At 39.5% G+C, this 19432-nt stretch overlaps 1 protein-coding gene across 1 annotated transcript; it reads left to right on the plus strand.

Annotated features, from left to right (window-relative positions):
- The first annotated feature begins 428 nt into the window (after positions 1-428).
- Positions 429-19162, plus strand: Plk4 (polo like kinase 4). Its single transcript, XM_037206559.1, is given in 17 exon segments — positions 429-686; positions 1428-1523; positions 2207-2302; positions 2378-2492; positions 5773-6519; positions 6522-6687; positions 7904-8004; positions 10488-10849; positions 11978-12082; positions 12348-12450; positions 13599-13748; positions 14227-14360; positions 14443-14534; positions 15094-15232; positions 15802-15930; positions 17713-17819; positions 19005-19162. Coding segments are annotated over 17 exon segments (2775 nt in total). The 5' UTR covers positions 429-656; the 3' UTR covers positions 19108-19162.
- The last annotated feature ends 270 nt before the right edge of the window (positions 19163-19432 follow it).

Here is a 19432-nt window from a genome sequence, read left to right on the forward strand (position 1 = left end):
AATGCCGAGACAGGGTTTCTGTGTGTAGCCCTGGCTGTTCTGGAACTCACTTTGTAGATGAGGCTGGCCTCGAAATCAGAGATCCGCTTGTCTCGGCCTCCCAAATGTTGGGATTAAAGGTGTGCACCGCCACTGCCAGGCTGGACTTTTCCCCAGTTCTCTTAAGTCTAGGGAAAGCCAAGGCTCGGCGTGTGCTAGAAAGGCCCTCTACTATTGCGCTCTGCCCCTGGCTCTGAAATTGAGTCGAGACCTAACCTGCCAGTTCCAAACGTTCATGGTTAATCGCCGTTTTGGTCAGTCTCACACTGATGACTTTCCCTCAAACTATTGTCCACTTCCGGCCTGAAGCGCCGACACCCGGAATCCCCTCCTGCGCTTGCGCATCACTCATCCTCGCAGCAGCGGCGAGCGTGCTGACGTCACCGCCAGCCTGGCTGGTTCAGAGATCGGCGGGAATTTTTCAAAATGGGAGCCCAGAGGCGCCGCCCAGGCCTCAGGAGGTACCGGGGGTACCTTTCGGTGGCGTTGGCGGCGTCGCCAGCGGCGGCGGCATAGAGAGTGCAGCCCGATGGGCGCCAAGACCCGCTGGCTGCTCGGAGCGCTGCCTCGGAGGGACTGCGAGACGGCCGAGCCCGGGGCGCCAGCGGCCCGGGAACATGGCGGCGTGCATCGGGGAGAGGATCGAGGTGAGGCGGGCAGACGCGGAGCTGAGGGAAGGTCTGGGTGAAGCACGCGCTGGTCTTCGGGGACCGACTGAGCGAGGCGAGCGCAGTGCTGGGGAGAAGAAGATCCGGATAAGGCTTGGTACAGACATCTGTGAAGCGGGGCGGGCGAGCGCGGGCTCAAGGATGCCCTGGTTAAGGCGCTCACTGGTGCCCAGTGACCACTTCGGTAAGGCTGGGGTGCTGCGGGCGAACAGAGGAGAGGCGGATGGCGCTGTGGTGGGGACGGATTGCGGAGAGGCGGGCGGAGTGACCCGCCCCTCGCCCCTCCCCCCTCCCGTGGGGCGCCTGGTACCCAGCAGGTGTATCTCCAGCTGTGGGCCCCGCCCGGTCCCCATCCCTTGGTGTCAGGTCCCCACTCCCGCCTCCAAAGCCGCGCTCGGGGAGCTGCTCCGTCTGCCCCTCCCCGGGGACGGCGGTTACCGTGGCGGGAGCGGCGGCGGGAGCCGGGTGGTCGGGAGGAGGGAGCCGAGCTAACCAGCTCATTAGAAGGCTCAGTCTGGATCCCGGCTGGAGCTCAGGAAGTCCCGCGGAGCATCAAGATGCCTTCCACCCCAGACACCTGCATCATCGAGGTCTGATGGCAGCTTGAACCTTGTCATATTTCCTCTCTGGCCCATTTTACCTGATTTATTTCAGTTCCTACCCAACTTTCTTACTTTTTTGTTCTGCAAGTCATCACGTATAATCTTTAATTTTTTAAAGGACTTTAAGGTTGGAAATCTACTCGGTAAAGGATCATTTGCTGGAGTCTACAGAGCTGAGTCCATTCACACCGGTTTGGAAGTTGCAATCAAAATGGTAAGAATGTATTAGTGACCCTTTCTCCAGTATTTGCAAGAGACTAGAGAGGCATGCTATTTAAAATGTCACAGTCTTTATCAACTAGAGGCTGTGCACACTGCCACACTACCGTGTGTGTGTGTGTGTGTGTGTGTGTGTGTGTGAGTGTGAGAGAGAGAGAGAGAGAGAGAGAGAGAGAGAGAGATACATACATTGCATAGCCAAAAGACAGTGTTGCTATGTGCAGCAGCTGAACTTGGGGACATTTAAGAGACCCTTTAGCCTTGCTTAAGTTTTATACTTTATTAGTGTTCAGAAGACAAGTACATTTTGTTACTATGAATGCTTAAGGTAATGGGAAGAAGTCAGGACAATTTTTTTATAATAATGTGCTTATATGCGGCGATAATAATCCAAACTACCATTATTGTCGAGCGTGGGAGTGCATGCCTGTAATCTCAGCTCTGAGGAGTTACACTGGACAAACTGAGAATTCTTTCTGCTAGGTGCAAGGGTGGAGCATAGATAAGAGTTGACTTCAAAGACATATAAAGAGACTTCAGACAATTTTAGATTGATGTTGGGACTTCTGTCTGGGTTTAGGGGTATACCTTCGTGGTAGAGTGCTTTCCTCTAGCATGCTCTCAAGGCCCTGGGTTCAAACCACAAAATCAAATAAATCTGGCCTCTCTTATTTTTAGATAGATAAGAAAGCCATGTACAAAGCTGGAATGGTACAGAGAGTCCAGAATGAGGTGAAAATACATTGCCAGTTGAAACACCCTTCTGTTTTGGAGGTAAGATACAGGTGTATACAAGCAGTTAAGAAAGCTGGATGTTTGTGTAATTGACTGCACCTTTTTCTGTTTTAGCTCTATAATTACTTTGAAGATAACAATTATGTATACCTGGTGTTAGAAATGTGCCATAATGGAGAAATGAACAGGTATCTAAAGAACCGAATGAAGCCTTTCTCAGAAAGTGAAGGTAGGTGTCATTTTTGGGTTGGGGTATGGAGTTTTTCTCTTTTTTCTGTTTGTTTGGTAAATACTTGGCTTTTGAAAGTGTTGTTTTGAAAATGTGCTATTTTGCAATATTTAGTAAAAAATTTGTTTTGTGTTTTTGAGATAAGGTCTCTACTATGTAGCTCTTGCTGTCCTGGAACTCAATATATAGACCAGACTGATCTTGAAATGACAAGGAGACTCCTATCTTTGGCCTCCCAAGTACTGGGATTAAAGATGTTTGCCACTACACCTAGCTTAGTTTATCTATTTCTTCCTTCCTTCCTTCCTTCCTTCCTTCCTTCCTTTCTTTCGTTCCTTTCTTTCTTCCTTTCCTTCCTTTTTTCCTTCCTTCCTTCCTTCCTTCCTTCCTTCCTTCCTTCCTTCCTTCCTTCCTTCTTCCTTTCTTTCTTATTTTTCCGGAGCTGAAGACCAAACCCAGGGCCTTGTACTTGCTAGGCAAGCGCTCTACCACTGAGCTAAATCCCCAACCTAAAATGATTATTATTTTGTTTTTGTTTTTTTGAGACATATGGGTTTTTCCCTGAATGTATGTCTGTACACCACACGTGTGCCTGGTGCCCAGGGAATGCAGAAGATGTTGTGTCCTCTAGAATTTGATTGTGAGCCACTATGTGGGTGTTGGGAATCCAGGTTCTCTGGAAGATCAGCCAGGGCTCTTATGCACTTAGCAGTCCTTTCGGCCTCAGCGATTTCTTTTTTTAAGCTGTGTGTATGAGTGTGCATCTGTGTATGGGTATTTGCTTGTAGTGCAGGTAGGTGCCCATGCCCATGGAGGGTTAACATGGATGCTAGGAATAGAACTTGGGTCCTCTGTAAGAGCAGTGTACACTTTTAACAGCTGAGCCATCTCTCCAGCCACAAAGAAAACTATTTCAATTGTTATTTTATTAAATTGTGTCCCCTCAAAAGCTGGTATTTATAAATCACATATTAAAGTAGTAGAGAAAGAAGTTTGTTGGCCTTCTATTCTTCAAAACATATTTTACATTAATCATTTAATTTTTATAAATCTTTAATTGATTATATAATGTGTTTGATGACTAAAGTTTCCAAATAAACATTGAGAGCATTGTGCCAGAACTCCTTTAACTTACTGCTCAACTTCTAAAAGCATGGAGTGGTTGAGACTCCCCATATAATATATTCTCACAGTGAATACTTAAATGAACATAGTGACAAAGCTTTTCCACACCTAGTGTTTTTCTGTGACATCCAAAATGAATTTCATCCCCCCATTTTCTCAAATCAGATAAGGTCCGTATGTTGTCAAACTACTGATCTTTTTTCCAAGCTATAACTGATACTGATCCTGCAGATAGAGCTAAGGAATAGGCTGCTGATAGGCTTTTGCTTTTGTTTTTAGTAGTTATTCATTTGTGTGTGGTGGTATAGTCAGAGATCAATCTAGGGAGTTGGCTCTCTCCTTGTGTCATGTGGATTCCAGATATAAAATTCAGTTCATCAAACTTGGTTGCAAGCAGCTTTACGTGCTGAATCATCACACTGGCTTAATGGAGCTTTTATACATTTTAATTTCTTGGAAATAGTTGTTAACACAAACTGAAGTGTTGATAAGCTTTCTCTCAAATTCCATTGATAAAAGTTTATTCTTAGGAAATAATATAAATGGGAGAGGGTCCATATATTTAGATGGTAGTTTCTGTATTTTTCAGACTACTTTGTAATTGTCAATAAAGGATTTATTGAGTAAGACGATATTTATAAGGGAAAAAAAAGTATCTGTTAGCCTGAATTAAACTTAAAAATTACATGCAACCAAAGATATATCTCCCTCCCACCAACAAAGTTTAAGACAAAGAAGGAAAGAAAATACCTGCAAACTGTATGCCTGATAAGGTTGGGGCTGTAATTCAGTGGTAGCGTGTTTATTCGATCTGCATGCACAAGGCCCTTGGTTCCTTGTTTTCTACTGACAAACTTGTGTGTGTGTGGTATGTATATAACAAAAAGTTCATGTTGAAAAATCAAAGATATGCCTAACAGGGAAAGGATAATCATAAGAAACTAGAGAGTATGAGCAAACTATTCACAGAGGAAAAAGCTCAAATAAACAATAAACATGAAAAGATACACAGAGTCAATAGTAGTCATGAGGGTGCTAACCAAAATAATGAAAGAACATTTTCACACACTGAATTGAGACTGTTTGATGTTAATAGAGTGTGTATGAAAATACAGCCTTTTAAAGGCTAACTTGCCAAGGCATGAAACTAATCAATTTTCATATCTGAATATATATGTACTATAAGTATATAGAATATGTATACCACACTGCAGAGAAACTCACATACCATACACAAAAAGTATGCATGCACAAGAATGTTTATTCCTATATCATTTGTAATCTTGAAACATCAGAAATTACACAAATGTTCAACAGCAATAAGGTAAAATAGAGATATATGATATTATTAGAGAAATAACTTTAAGATATACAGTAAAGAAGGAAAGTTAATGAAACTACTCTCATACCATTTTTTGATATCTTAAAAGCATTTATTATAATGTGTCTGTAGCTTTAAATATATGCAAGCATGCAGGAAAGTATTAAGAACTATATTAAGCTGGACGGTGGTGGCGTACTCCTTTAATCCCAGCACTCCAGAGGCAGAGCCAGGTGGATGTTTGTGAGTTCGAGTACAGGCTGGTCTACAAAGTGAGATCCAGGACAGGCTCCAAAGCTACACAGAGAAACCCTGTCTTGAAAAAAAAAAAAAAACAAAGAAAAAGGAAAGAAATATATTAAATGTTTACAATGGAGACTGTGTAAAGTTCTTGCCATGCAAGTAGAGAACTGGGGTGTGGTCCCCAGCACCCATGTCCATGCTTGGGTGGGTGTGGCAGCCTGTTTATCATACTTGGCACTTAGGAACTAAAATAAGATTTTCCCTAGCAGCTGTTATCTGTGAACTATTTGTACAATTTTAAATAATTTTCTTAATTTTGTGGATATCTGGTTATACCCTAGTTGCTCTAATCACTTTGAGCTGGTATAAAATTTGGCTTCCCTTAGCTCATAAGTTGGAAAAAAGCAAAGATTAAAAGGAGTGCCTAGTTAGCATTATATCACTAGAGTGATGTTTTTGTTGGTCAATCTAAGCTGCAGGCTAGGATTTTAATGTAATACTCTGGCATGTGTACTAGGTTTTATCATGTATTCTAAACATTGGAATTTCCAGAACTTTTGAATTATGTTTTTTCTTTTTCCATCTTCACAGCTAGGCAATTCATGCACCAGATCATCACAGGAATGTTGTATCTTCATTCTCATGGCATATTACACCGGGACCTCACACTCTCTAACATATTACTCACACGTAATATGAACATAAAAATTGCTGACTTTGGACTAGCAACACAATTGAAAATGCCACATGAAAAGCATTACACACTCTGTGGAACTCCTAATTACATTTCACCAGAAATTGCAACTCGAAGTGCACATGGACTTGAATCTGATATTTGGTCGTTGGGCTGTATGTTTTATACATTACTTATTGGAAGACCACCTTTTGACACTGATACAGTCAAGAACACATTGAATAAAGTAGTTCTGGCAGATTATGAAATGCCAACCTTTTTGTCACGAGAGGCCCAGGACCTTATCCACCAGTTACTTCGTAGGAATCCTGCAGATCGGTTAAGTCTGTCTTCTGTATTGGACCATCCTTTTATGTCACGAAATCCTTCAACAAAAAACAAAGACTTAGGGACTGTAGAGGACTCCATGGATAGTGGGCATGCCACAATTTCCACAACAATTACAGCGTCCTCCAGTACCAGTTTGAGTGGTAGCTTACTTGACAGAAGAAGACTTTTGATTGGTCAGTCACTTCCAAATAAAATTACTGTATTTCCAAAAAATAAGAATTTAAGTGACTTTTCTTCAGGGGATGGAAGCAATTTTTGTACACAATGGGGAAACCCAGACCAAGAAACTAATAATAGGGGACGGGGAAGAGTAATTAAGATGCAGAAGAAAGGCCGCATTCTCGATACCTTCGCAGAGCTCATTCCTCTGATAGATCCAGCACTTCTAATCAGTCTCGAGCAAAAACAAACTCAATAGAACGATGTCATTCAGTAGAAATGCTTTCAAAGCCCAGAAGATCCCTGGATGAAAATGAAGAGAGGTATTTACCCACACACAGCAATATCAATTTTTTTAACTTCCTTAAAGACAAAACAGCCAATAGTTGTAGGTCTTTTGAAAGACATGATGATGACCAAGCAGTGCAAGGATAATTCTTTCAAGAGCATTTTGATAAACATTGTATTAGCACAGATACAAAGCTACAGCTAAACAAGGTGGGTTATAAAATGCCTAGGTGTTTCCCTCACAGAAATAAAATGACAGTTTTGAGCCAGGCATGGTGGCCTGTGTCTACACTCCTAGAACTTGGGAGGCACAGGCAGAAAGATCATGCAGCTGAACCCATTCTGTGGGTTCTAGGCTAGTCTTTTTTTCAAAGCAAAAAAGGCTTTTATGCTATTAATGTTGATTAAGGTCTCTTAAGTGCATATAGGCTGGTTAAATATAGTTTAGTGGGAGAACAGTGGCTTAACATTCATAGTGCCCACAAGTCAGTCCTTAGCACTGCAAAAAAAAAAAAAAAGCGTATGTGTTCATAACTGTTTAAGTTTGTAGATGTGTTATTTGGAGCAGATCTCTAGCACAGCATAGCATTTATTGAGCAAGTTTGATCCCTGAAAGACTAATAGTAGCTGCATGTAGAGGGAAGCTGAGGCTGAATGAGGAATAGCTGTAGTACTGACTGCTTCTGATACAAGCACTGATTTTAGTGCCCAATTGGGAATTTTGTGTGTGATCTTTTAATGTTTGAATTATAAACTTCTAAGAGGATAGCAGGGCCGGGCGGTGGTGGCGCACGCCTTTAATCCCAGCACTTGGGAGGCAGAGGCAGGCGGATCTCTGTGAGTTCAAGGCCAGCCTGGGCTACCAAGTGAGTTCCAGGAAAGGCGCAAAGCTACATAGAGAAACCCTGTCTCGAAAAACCAAAAAAAAAAAAAAAAAAAGGATAGCAGATATATAGTGCTATTGCATTTTGGCATAGGAGTTTTAGAGATGATTATAGAAATACTGTTTTCTGCGATTATTCTAAAATTTCAGTTATTTAAATCTCTTCTAGGGTTTCTGCCTTAAAATGTTCAGGGACTAGGAATTCTACTGTCATAGAACACATACATATTCTGTGTGTGTGTGTGTGTGTGTGTGTGTGTGTGTGTGTGTGTGTGTGTGTGTGTGTGTGTACACGCCTAGATTCTGTTCCTAATACCTCTTTCCAATACCAATAATTACTTTATGGGATTTTTTTTTCCCCTCTGTAGTTCCAGTCATCATTGTCTAGGAAAAACTCCTTTTCCATTTGCAGACCAGACGCCTCCGATGGAAATGGTACAGCAGTGGTTTGGTAATCTGCAAATGAATGGTGAGTTTGTAATGGAGTATTAAATAAAAATTTACTGACCTGGAACCTGCCAGACATTGCACTTTTCTGCTTATATTCAAGAAGACAGTTCCATTAAATTTCAATAAAACATTCTAATAATAAACTTAATATTTTTGAATATTTAAGCTATCTACTCTCCTTAATATTGAATGTATATGATTAGTTTAAGTTTACATTACAAATATGAAGAAGAAAGCTCTTTATACATGAACAAATTGTACACAACTCAGTTTGCACTGCTGCTCTGTGATTAAGTAGAACAAGGATTCTCAAGTAGTCCTGGCTCAGGCTGGACCTTGAAGCCTGTTCTGGTGATGTCTGTGTCAAAAACTTGTTATCACTGCCCATGAAGTAATCAAAGGATGCCTGACTTTACTTGTGAGAAGCCGATGTGAGGATTTTAGTTTGCCCATAGTTCCTCAGACTGAACTACACAGCTACTGAAACCCAAACATTTAAGCAGCTGGCCCTAGGTCATTTTCAAGACTGTGGAGATTAAGTGTCCCCCATTAATGAACAACACTCACAGAAGGTGGGTGGGAAGAGAATTAAAAGGCAGCATCTGGAAGAGATCGTCTTTCACCATTGTGTTGTGTGGAGTGTGAGATAGGAGCTCTCATTAGCAGAGTTAGGCCCTGTCAAGGGGAATCTTTTCCTTTTCGAGAGACGTATGTTTTCAGAAGTCTAAAGGAAATTAATCTGACCATATATACTTACTGGTTGGTTTGTTTTTTAAACTACAAAACTACCTTGTATATTAGTTTTGCAGTCTTGTACTTATTCACAGGTTATTTTTATTTGGTAATATGGACTTTTTTGAGATGGAGAAATAACCTTTATATAAATAATATAGTCATTCTGCTCCAATTTTAAAGTATTTTACTTGATAGAAAATATTTTTCCTTATAATGAGAATTCAAGGACAAGAAGCTTTACAAAGTCATTTTAAATAAAATTGTGGTGAAAATTCTGAGAGTTTAATACTGAAAAACTAGAGTTCTATGTAATTGATCATTTAAGGCCTTAAAAAAATAGCATCAGGACATGGGCCTGTGCCTTTATACCACTTGGGAGGCTGAAACATAGGGACCATGACTTCAAGACTGCTAGGCTGCATTAGTGAGACCCTGTCTCAAAAAAAAAAAAAAAAAAAAAAAAAAAAGGAAAAAAAGAAAGAAGATAATTTACTATAGAGAGTTTTATGTAATTAAATTATTATTTAAGGCCCTTTTAAAAATGTGAACCTGAAGGGCTGGAGAGATGGCTCAGTGGTTAAGAACACTTGCTGTTCTTCCCAGAAGATCCAGTTCAGTTCCTAGTGCCCACAGCAGGTGCCTCACAACCACTTGTAACTCCAGTTCCAAGAGATCTGATAGTCAGGCACTGCATGTCCACAGCACACAGATAATACACAAAGGTACACATACACATGCAGAAACAATTTTTTAAAGGTAAACTCTGAAACCATATGAAATATGAATGTATAGAATTCAATAAGAGCTTTTAAATATATAGGTACAAATACATTTGTAATATTAGGGATACTGAAGGTAGTCAGTGTTTTGCCTTTAGCTGCATATTTTCTAAGTAGAGATGTGATAAATAATCTTCATAGTAAAGAAAATTTATGTATTTTTTCGTCTGTAGACTGAGAATTCTTATCATAATTCCTTCTGATGAACATTGACTTGCTTTAGAATGAGTAACTTGGTTTTGCTTTGACTGAAAAATTAATTTCCCCAGGCAGTGGTGGCACTCGCCTTTAATCTCAGCACTCAAGAAGCTGAGGCAGGTAGATCTCTGAGTTCAAGGACAGCCTGGGCTACATAGAGAAACCCTGTCTTGAAAAACCAAAAAAAAAAAAAAAAAAAAGGGAAAGAGAACTTGATTTTATATTAGTCCATTTTCATAGTCATAAGAATACTAAAAGTGTTTCTTCTACCTGGCTTTAAATGTTCCTTGAACTATTTTTTTGTCCTTATTTATTAAGAGTTCTTAATAGCTTATATTTTTTAAATCTTCATATATTTAAGATATATAATAATGTTAATAGTAATAGGAATACAGTAAATAGTAAAATAGTTACAGTGGAATTAATTATCATATCTGTCATCTCAGTGTAATTACACATTTTCCCCTTTGGCAAAGAACAGCTACAATTTACTGATTTAAAGAGACTTCTCAATATAATACACAAATGTTTATAACTGGCTTTTTCTATTTAAAAAGTGCTAAAGTCAGGGTGTGGTGTAGTATGCCTTTAATCCTAGCACCTGGGAGGACAAGGCAGGCCCATCTGTTGGGTTTGAGGTCAGCCTGGTCTACATAGTAAGTTCTAGGACAATCAGGGATACATAGAAAGACCCTGTCTTCAAATATGCCCCCCCCCAAAAAAAAAACCCTGCTATTATAATCAACATATTATGCTACATTTTACTAAACTTTTTAAATGTATGTTTTAGCTCATTTAGGAGAAACTAATGAACACAGCACCGCTAGCCCAAACAGAGATTTCCAGAGCTATCCAGATTCATGGGATGTGTTAAGAAATGCTTGGACTGATACAACAGCCAGCAAGAATGTTGATGCTTCTGCTAACGTTCATCCTGTAAAGCAGCTGAATACAACAAAGTATATGACTGCACATCATAGTAAGCCTGAGGTCATACACCAAGAACTGGGCTTACATCCTCGTTCAGAACAAAGCAAGAACAGGAGTATGGAGTCAACGATGGGCCACCAGAAACCTACCTTACGAAGCATTACATCTCCTTTGATTGCTCACAGATTAAAACCAATCAGACAAAAAACCAAAAAGGCTGTGGTATGTCGATTATTTTGTCTAAGTTACTACTTGACATTTTCCTTGGAATACAATTCTTAAGTGTGATCTTTTTAGTTTTCTATGATATTTTTGAAATTTGAGGTATTATATATACTTAACACTCAAGAAAAATTTAGTATTCATGGAAAAATAGTATTTGCTTCCCTCTGGATTAGATAGGTAGTATTGGTTTTGTTGTGTATGCTGAAGACAGTTTCCAGTAGATAATCCAGGCCAGTTTGGGGCTTGCAGTCCTCTTGCCTCTGCCTCACGAATGCTGTGATTGCAGGTGTGTACCACCATCCTGGTGTTCTCTAGCTTTTGAGAATGGCAAGTTGATTCTGATAAGTTTGTAACTTTTAAGTTACTGATATTTTTTAATGTATTTATTTTGAATTTTGTGTTTCTCCTACATGTATGTATGAGTACTACATGCTTGCCTGGTGCCCAGGGAGGCCAGAAAAGGACATTACGTTCCTTGGCATTGGAGTTACAGTCAGTTATGAGCCACCATGTAGATTCTGGGACATGAACCAAGGTCCTCTGCAAGAGCAACAAGTGCTCTTAACCACTGGACTACCTCTCCAGCTCCTAAATTATTTATATTTAAAAGTTAAATGAAAAGATTTTGTAAAATAATACTGGCTACATGTTATGTTAAATACTTTATTTATACCTACAGTGTGATTTTCTAGAATCAAGAATAAGTTAGAAAATATAGCCTTAAAAAAGACAACTAAAATTAAAGCAATATGCATTTCTGTGTTTAGAATTCAGTGAAGATGGAATCATTTCTTTGAGGTTCCTTCTTGATCCTGTTTGTTCTGTTTCCCATGTCACCCAGTCTTGTCTTTGTTTGGACCCCATTGTCTTCAGGGTCCTTGTTCTCCACCCTACCTTCTGCTTGCTTTTTACTCATTGGTTAGAATTTCATACTTAATTACACATTCTCACCTTTATACCTTCTGGCTCACAACTGCACGCAGGTACATCTCTGTTCTTCTAGACTGCCAAGTGAAGCAGCAGTTGGATTTTGCTATTTCTGCTATGGTTGAGTACTTTTCCCTCTTAAGTATTATGTGCCAAAAGTGTTCTTAAAAAAGTTTATCAATTTTTCTGTTTCTCTAGGTGAGCATCCTTGATTCAGAGGAGGTGTGTGTGGAGCTTCTAAAAGAGTGTGCATCTGAAGGATATGTGAAAGAGGTTCTTCAGATATCTAGTGACGGGACTATGGTAGTGTACCAATTTTATTCACTTGCAATTTTAGGTGTGACTTTAAACATTTGGCATTGAGTTCGTTTTACAATGTGGTATTTATATCATTGGAATTCACAAACTGAAAAATTAAAATAATTGTAACTAGTAATTTTAGGTTAGAATACTGTGTTATTTTAAAAAAACTAATGTTTTTCTAAATTAATGTTTAACATAGAACCTTGTGTACTTTTTGGTAACAGGTTACAATTAGAAGTTTTATTTATTTACTTATTTTAATCAGATCACTGTTTATTATCCAAATGATGGAAGAGGCTTTCCTCTTGCTGATAGACCACCCTTGCCTACTGACAACATCAATAGGTACAGCTTTGACAGTTTACCAGGTATGTACATTTTCAGGAGATGGACTGAGAAGAAAGATTTATATATACATAAATTCTGTATGTAACTCTACCTTGGCTTCAGTCTGGCTGCTGGTCATGTTCATGTACTTAGTGTCTGGGAAAAGCTGGTGTATCTTACTACTCCACTGTCTACTGTTCATATGTTACACTGGCATGAACCTCTTACATGAAAACCAGCTCTGAAGTATTAGTAACATCAGAACTATAGCCTGTGCTCCTGTTTAGTTATTGGCCTATCTAGAATCATCAAAAATTTCAACGTGAAGTATCTAGTTTTTAACTTTGAAATCACTATAGTAACTGACTATCTCCTGCATGAGCTCCTAGAAGCTATGATTTGGAGAAATAACTACTGAATAACGTTGTTTTCATTACTCAAGAGCCTTTCCAATTCCATGGGAACCTGAGGGTAAGACTTCATACTTTTGGGAAGAAATTGTAATTTTTGATAGAGATTTGGGGTAATCACTAAATCCTACGTTGCTTCAAATGTCATTGGCATCCAGGCATTGTTAAATCTATTATTGATGGTGCAGGCCTTTACACTTATTTGGATATTTAAATTCTTCCAGTAGCACTTAATTGCTTTAGGGGCAGGGTGTTCACTTCCTTATTTCTGCTTCTTCCCAAGTGTTCCACTTCTCCTCCTTTCCCCACTGGCTCCTTTTATTTCTTTTACTTTCCCCCGAGATCTTCCTGGAACTTTCTGGTGCAGGGCTGAAGAGCAGAACTGAAGCAGTACCTCCTTCTGAGTTTTCTGTGGTGTGTGCATGGGCCTGGTGAGGAATGGCAGTCTCCAGCCATGGAATATGCGACATTTCATGTTGTGTAACTCAGAGGCTTCCCAATGCGTCTGATTATGGGGACAAGCTATTCACCACATTGGGGAACACAATAGATGAATGTCTAGAATTAGTCTACACTACCTATTAGAGTAAACTTTCTGGTGTTCAGAAGAATATACTAATTTAAATTTCAACTCTTGACCTTTACATGGTGACGCCAACGCATCTTGGTTTAGGTAATTTTCAAAAACAAGGCTGTGTAATCTTACCAGGAATTAAAATGCAGATACAACTGTATGTTTAGTTTTCTTTCTTAATATTGAGTATATTTTTCTTCTTTAGAAAAATACTGGCGGAAATATCAGTATGCTTCCAGATTTATTCAGCTCGTAAGGTCTAAAACTCCCAAAATCACTTATTTTACAAGATATGCTAAATGTATTTTGATGGAGAATTCTCCTGGTGCTGATTTCGAGGTTTGGTTTTATGATGGTGAGTATACTACATGTGATCCAGTTTTCTCCTGTACACCTAGCAGTTCATCTGTAATATGTGATATGTAGTCTTTCTCTGCTCTGTATCAGTTCATGGCATAAACTACATGAAAAACAATATCCATCCTACTTGAAAGCCAAATGGACGGGTTTAACAGTCTCTTTGAGCATTCTCTGGAGTTGATTTGTCTTAAATTGTCTCCCTCCATGAAGGGTTCCCATGTACACATCACAGCACATGATTACAGCTGTCCCTGGCAGTCTGTGTGAGCGCCGTGCCTTTGTGTAGTCAGATCAGACACATGCTGGAAAGGGAAAACGATACCTTACGTTTGTGGGACACTTGGAGTGCCGTTTTACAAATGATCAATAAATGAATGTAAATAACTTTTCTGACAGCCATGTGCTACTATAATAATTAAATACAGGCATTGTAAAAGAACTGATAAAAGAATGGTTTTTTGTTTAATTTTCAGGAGCCAAAATACACAAAACAGAAGATTTAATTCACATGATTGAAAAAACGGGTAGATCTTACACTTTAAAAAATGAAAGTGAAGTTACTACCTTGAAAGAGGAAATAAAGATATATATGGACCATGCTAATGAGGTATGTACCTGTTTTTCATCCAGTTAACAGTCACATGGGGCAGCAGTGAACTGTTGACAGGAGCCAGTCTTCTCTGTACTAGGGTCACCGTGTATGCTTGGCACTGGAATCTGTAATCTCAGAGGAGGAGAAGAGAAGCAGGAGCTCTTCGTTCTTCCCAATAATTGTAGGAAGGTAAGAGCTTACAATTCCTAACCATGCTAAAATGTTTAAGACACAGTTTGGTCATTTCATTGTAAATGATATCTAGGGTTGCACCATGTTGACACACTCCTACGAAGTCGAGGCAGGAGGAATTGGAGGCCAGTGTACCTCAAAACAGCTCCAGGGACAGAGAGATGGCTCACTGGGGGAAAAAGGGCTTGCCATGCACGCTTAGCAACTAAGCTCAATCCTGAAACCTCTGTAAAACTCAAGAGAACTTACTCCAGAGGTCATTCTTTGACCTCCAGACACACTCTGGGGCTTATATGTGCCTGCATACGCACACCATTCACACAGACAGACAGACATAATAAATAAAATTGAAACTTAAAAACTTAACTAGCCAGCTGTGGTGGTGCACACTTTTAATTTGGGCACTGGAGTAGCAGAGACAAGTGATCTCTGAGTTCAAGGCCAGTCAGGTCTACATAGTGGAACTCTTTGTCAAACACACACTAAATAAATTTTTAGTTCTCTGTATATTGAAAAGCTTTAGGGAAGTATATTGAGACATTTCTCTTTGCTTCAGAAAACCTGGTAATACTAGTTCACCTAAAGCCTTATCACCACCTCCTGTGGATCCAAGCTACTCAAAGGGAGAACAAGCATCACCAAGAAGATTGAGCACGGAAGGCGTGGCATTCCCAACACAGGTACTCAGTCCTTCTGTAAGTAAGTATGTATCACATGCAATGAGTGCCTGGTGAAGATGTGGGTTGGGGGGTACAGCTCAGTTATAGAATATATGCTTAACATGTATCCATACCTTAGATCCCAGCACCACCCAGAAAAAAAAAAAATCACCTACTCGGCCTCATTGAGCTATTTTGCCGTATGTCTGCTTGAATAAGCCAGTGGTCCTTGCACGTGCAGTCAGCTGCGTCATGGCTCACGGTTAAGTAATTAGATTTAGTAATCATATCTGTCATACCAGGAAAGACTGTATAAATGTACAAGAATACAGTGCATAAGAAACTAGTGTGTATATGTGTTCACACATATGTACATACTCTAACTTTAGCTATTAAAAATAAGGGAAAGAAATTTACTAAAATGAAAACAAGTCTTGATTTGCCTGCCTTTGCTTTATTTTTACTTTTAATGTGTGGTTGGTGTTTTAATTTTAGAGTTTGTGTTTTGAGAAAATTCTGTTTAAAATCCTGAAGCAATCTTCCTTTTACTGAAGCTGGCCTGTGAATGTGCTAAGGAAGGTCTTCCTCTCCCTTACTGTTTGTAGGCGGCTGCAGCTGAAGGACTTGGCCACACAGCCACTGCCACAGGAACAAGTTTCTCTTCTTCGAGTCTTCCGAAGTCAGCGCAGCTTTTGAAGTCAGTTTTTGTGAAAAATGTCGGTTGGGCTACACAGGTGAGACATTTCTGAGAAAGGTAATGCCCTTGCTATGGACGTCTTGATTTTTTTTCATTGACTAAACTATTACCCAATAATATAAATTATTTTAACAACTTCTTTTCCAGGAAGTTTTTTTTTTAATGTTTTTGCATTGGTTCTATTCCTAAAAGTTTGGCTGTTTTAACTTGTATATATCAGAAAGCTTATGATGATGATAGCAGGTTGCCTACAGTGTGGATGATATGATAAGGGTTGTGTGGAGTAGAGATGATGTCTAGGACATGTGAAATGGCAGAAACAACATCAACATTGAATTCAAATTTACAAAATTACAAAATTTTATGTCAGTGTATATACCTTTACATTGTGTATGTTATCAGGAGGTGTGAAGTGTGGACATTTTGGAGTGTGACGCATGTATTTTTACTTAACAATTAAGTACTGCATGGGGCTTGTTGACATTTGTTGACGACCACCTGCTGTGTGGTCCCAAGTTTCTCACATACATTCTCTAGTTTGTCCCTTAAAGTAATCTGGTAAAGCTAGTTGCTCTTTTAAAGACAGTAAAATTATAATTTTTTTGTTTTGTTTTGGTTTTTGAGACAGGGTGTTTTTTTGTGTGTGTCACAGCCCTGGCTATCCTGGAACTTGCTTCCTAGACCAGATTGGCCTCAAACTCACAGAGATCTGCCTCCCGAGTGCTGGGATTAAAGGCTAAAATCTTAGTGTTTTTTGTTTTGTTTTTGTTTTTATGGTGGATTGATTTGTGTAGTCCTGCAGTGTGTAACTGAAGTCTGGTATAAATTCAGGACTGTTTGAGTCAGGTGGCCATGTTTCTCACCTACATACACCACATGCCTTTCCATTTGCAGTAGCACAAGGACAAGTCAGTGGCTAAGATAACCCAGGGAGCTTTTGTCACTTCTTCAGTCCTGTCTTGGGAAAAACAAAAACAAAACCTACTTCAATAACCCAGTGGACATTTGTGAGAAACCAAATTTATTGAGAGTCATTTTAATATTATGATGCCTTAGCCACTAGAGCAGTGATCTGAAGAGGAAAAAGAAAATATTTTCAGTGCTAAGATCACTACAAACCAAAATTGTAGTTATTGGAGACAGTTGTTTTTAAAGCTGCAATGGACGCCAGTTTTGGCTGTGTAATGAGACTGTCTTAAAAATGAAATGTAGAGCTAGAGAGATGGCTCCATGATCAAGAGCACTTGCTACTCCTGCAGAGGACCCAAGTTTTATTCCCACATGGTAGCTCACAACTGTCTGTAACTCCAGTCCTAGGGGATCTGATGCCCTCTTCTGGCCTCTTCAAGTTCAGTGAGCAATTTGCACAGAAACTAACATGAAGGAAAACACCCATAGACATGAAAATAAAATAAGTATGATGCATGCCTTTAATCCCAGAACTTTTAAGGCAGAGGCAGGTACATCTCTGTGAGTTCAAAGCCAGCTAGTGCTATACGCTAAGACTCTTTCAAAAGTGGAGAGGGGGGTCCTAAAACACTAAATGAATGAAGAAAATAAACAGTATAGAACACTTTTAAGCGAGCCCTCAAAAACTGCAAGTTGTGCTGGAAAATGGTGGTGCATGCCTTTAATCCCAGCACTCAAGAGGCAGAGGCAGGTGGATCTCTTATGAGTTTGAGGTCAGCCTGGTCTGCAGAGCGAGTTCCAGGACAGCCAGAGCTACAAGAAAATCCCTGTTTCGAAACCACCCTACCCCACCCAAAGACAAACTCCAGTTGTGTCTCCTGTGTAGTCATTTTCGTGCTTGCTTTTCTAGCTAACTAACGGAGCTGTGTGGGTTCAGTTTAATGATGGGTCACAGCTGGTTGTCCAAGCAGGAGTGTCTTCCATCAGTTACACGTCACCAGATGGTCAGACAACTAGGTAAGTTCGTAAAGCACTGGGTGAGATTCAGTGCTTGCTTTCTCTGTACTTTGAAATAAGTGACTTGATAAGCTTAGTGTTTTGACAGTTTTTATTTACACTGTTCATCATCAACTCAAGTGGTAGGATTTCTTTGAATTTCATTGAATAACCCTATTCAATGACCTAACTAGGTTGACTCTTTTCAGAATAAACTTAATTATTTACTTAAAAGAATACAGAGGGGCCAGGTGTGGTTGTGCACACCTTTAATTCCACCACTTGGGAGGCAGAGGCAGGTGGATCTCTTGTGAGTTCAAAGCCAGCCAGATCTACATAAAGACTTCCAGGCTGCCAGCGGCTACTCAGTGAGACTCTGTCTCAAAAAACAAACAGAAAAAGGACATGGAGGGCTGGAGAGATGGCTCAGTTGCTTAAGTACTTGCTTTGAAGGCAGGAGGATTTTAGTTCAGAGTCCTAGCACCCAGGAACAAGGCAAGGCAGTGTGCACTAGGGAACTGAGGACAAGAGGATCCTTGGCTCACTGCTACCCAATCTAGTCACATAGGTGAGCTTCAATTTCAGTGAGAAACCTGTCTGGAAGTGATTGAGAAAGACATCTAACATTGACCTCAGGCTGGATGGAGTGGTGCACAGACCGTTAGCAGGAGTTGGAGATCATCCTTGGCTACCTAGCAACGTACCTGGGTTATATGACACCCTCAGAAAAAAGTCTAAATTAACTAGGTTATTTTTCCCAAGTAAAAGTTACATCCCATCTTTTGAAAGACTGTTTAGAAACTTGTTTTTTATGGTAGGTATTGAACCTCGGGCCTTGTGAATGCTTTCCAAGCCTTCTAACTGAACTGTACCACCCAGCACTGACAGACATTTTTTAAGGCAAACCACTAGTCCTCACAATATATAAGTGCTGTGACAGCTGAGTATTCAACTCATCACAGATCAAATATTTATAAAAAAATAATAATAATAACAATGCTTGTACTGAGTATATACACCTATCAAACAAAACAAGTGTTCTGTTTTTGAAAGGAACAAATTGGGTGCACTTCAGTTGATTTTGGAATCCTAGTAAATGTATTGTTTTCTTGAGATACCTCTTTTCATTAAAGGATTACTGAGAAATGTGCATTTGAGTATTCTCTTAAGGTCCAAGTAATGAAGTTGTTTTTCTGCTTCATTTAGGTACGGAGAAAATGAAAAATTACCAGAATGCATCAAACAGAAATTACAGTGTCTTTCTTCCATCCTTCTGATGTTTTCTAATCCAACTCCTAGTTTTCATTAACTAAAGTCCTTTCAGATGTCTATATTTAATAAATGACTTTTTGGTTGGCTTTCAAGTAAAGTGAGATTTTTTTTTTTAAATTTACTATAATTTCAGAAAGCCTTTCTACGAAACAATTTAATTTAGCATAAAAATATATGCTAAGAAAACAAAATAGAATAAAATTTTCGTTACCAGATGTAGTGGTCATAAAATAAACTAGGACATCTGATTTTGTTCCAAGTACATAATCCCTCAAACTTTTCTGTGCTCATGTGTCTACTTAACTAAGTTGTGTGTGGTGTGTTTGTTTTTGCTGTTTTCTGTACTAACAAGACATTGAGAA

This window comes from Peromyscus leucopus, chromosome 6, assembly GCF_004664715.2.
Source record: "Peromyscus leucopus breed LL Stock chromosome 6, UCI_PerLeu_2.1, whole genome shotgun sequence".
Taxonomy (NCBI): Eukaryota; Metazoa; Chordata; class Mammalia; order Rodentia; family Cricetidae; genus Peromyscus; species Peromyscus leucopus.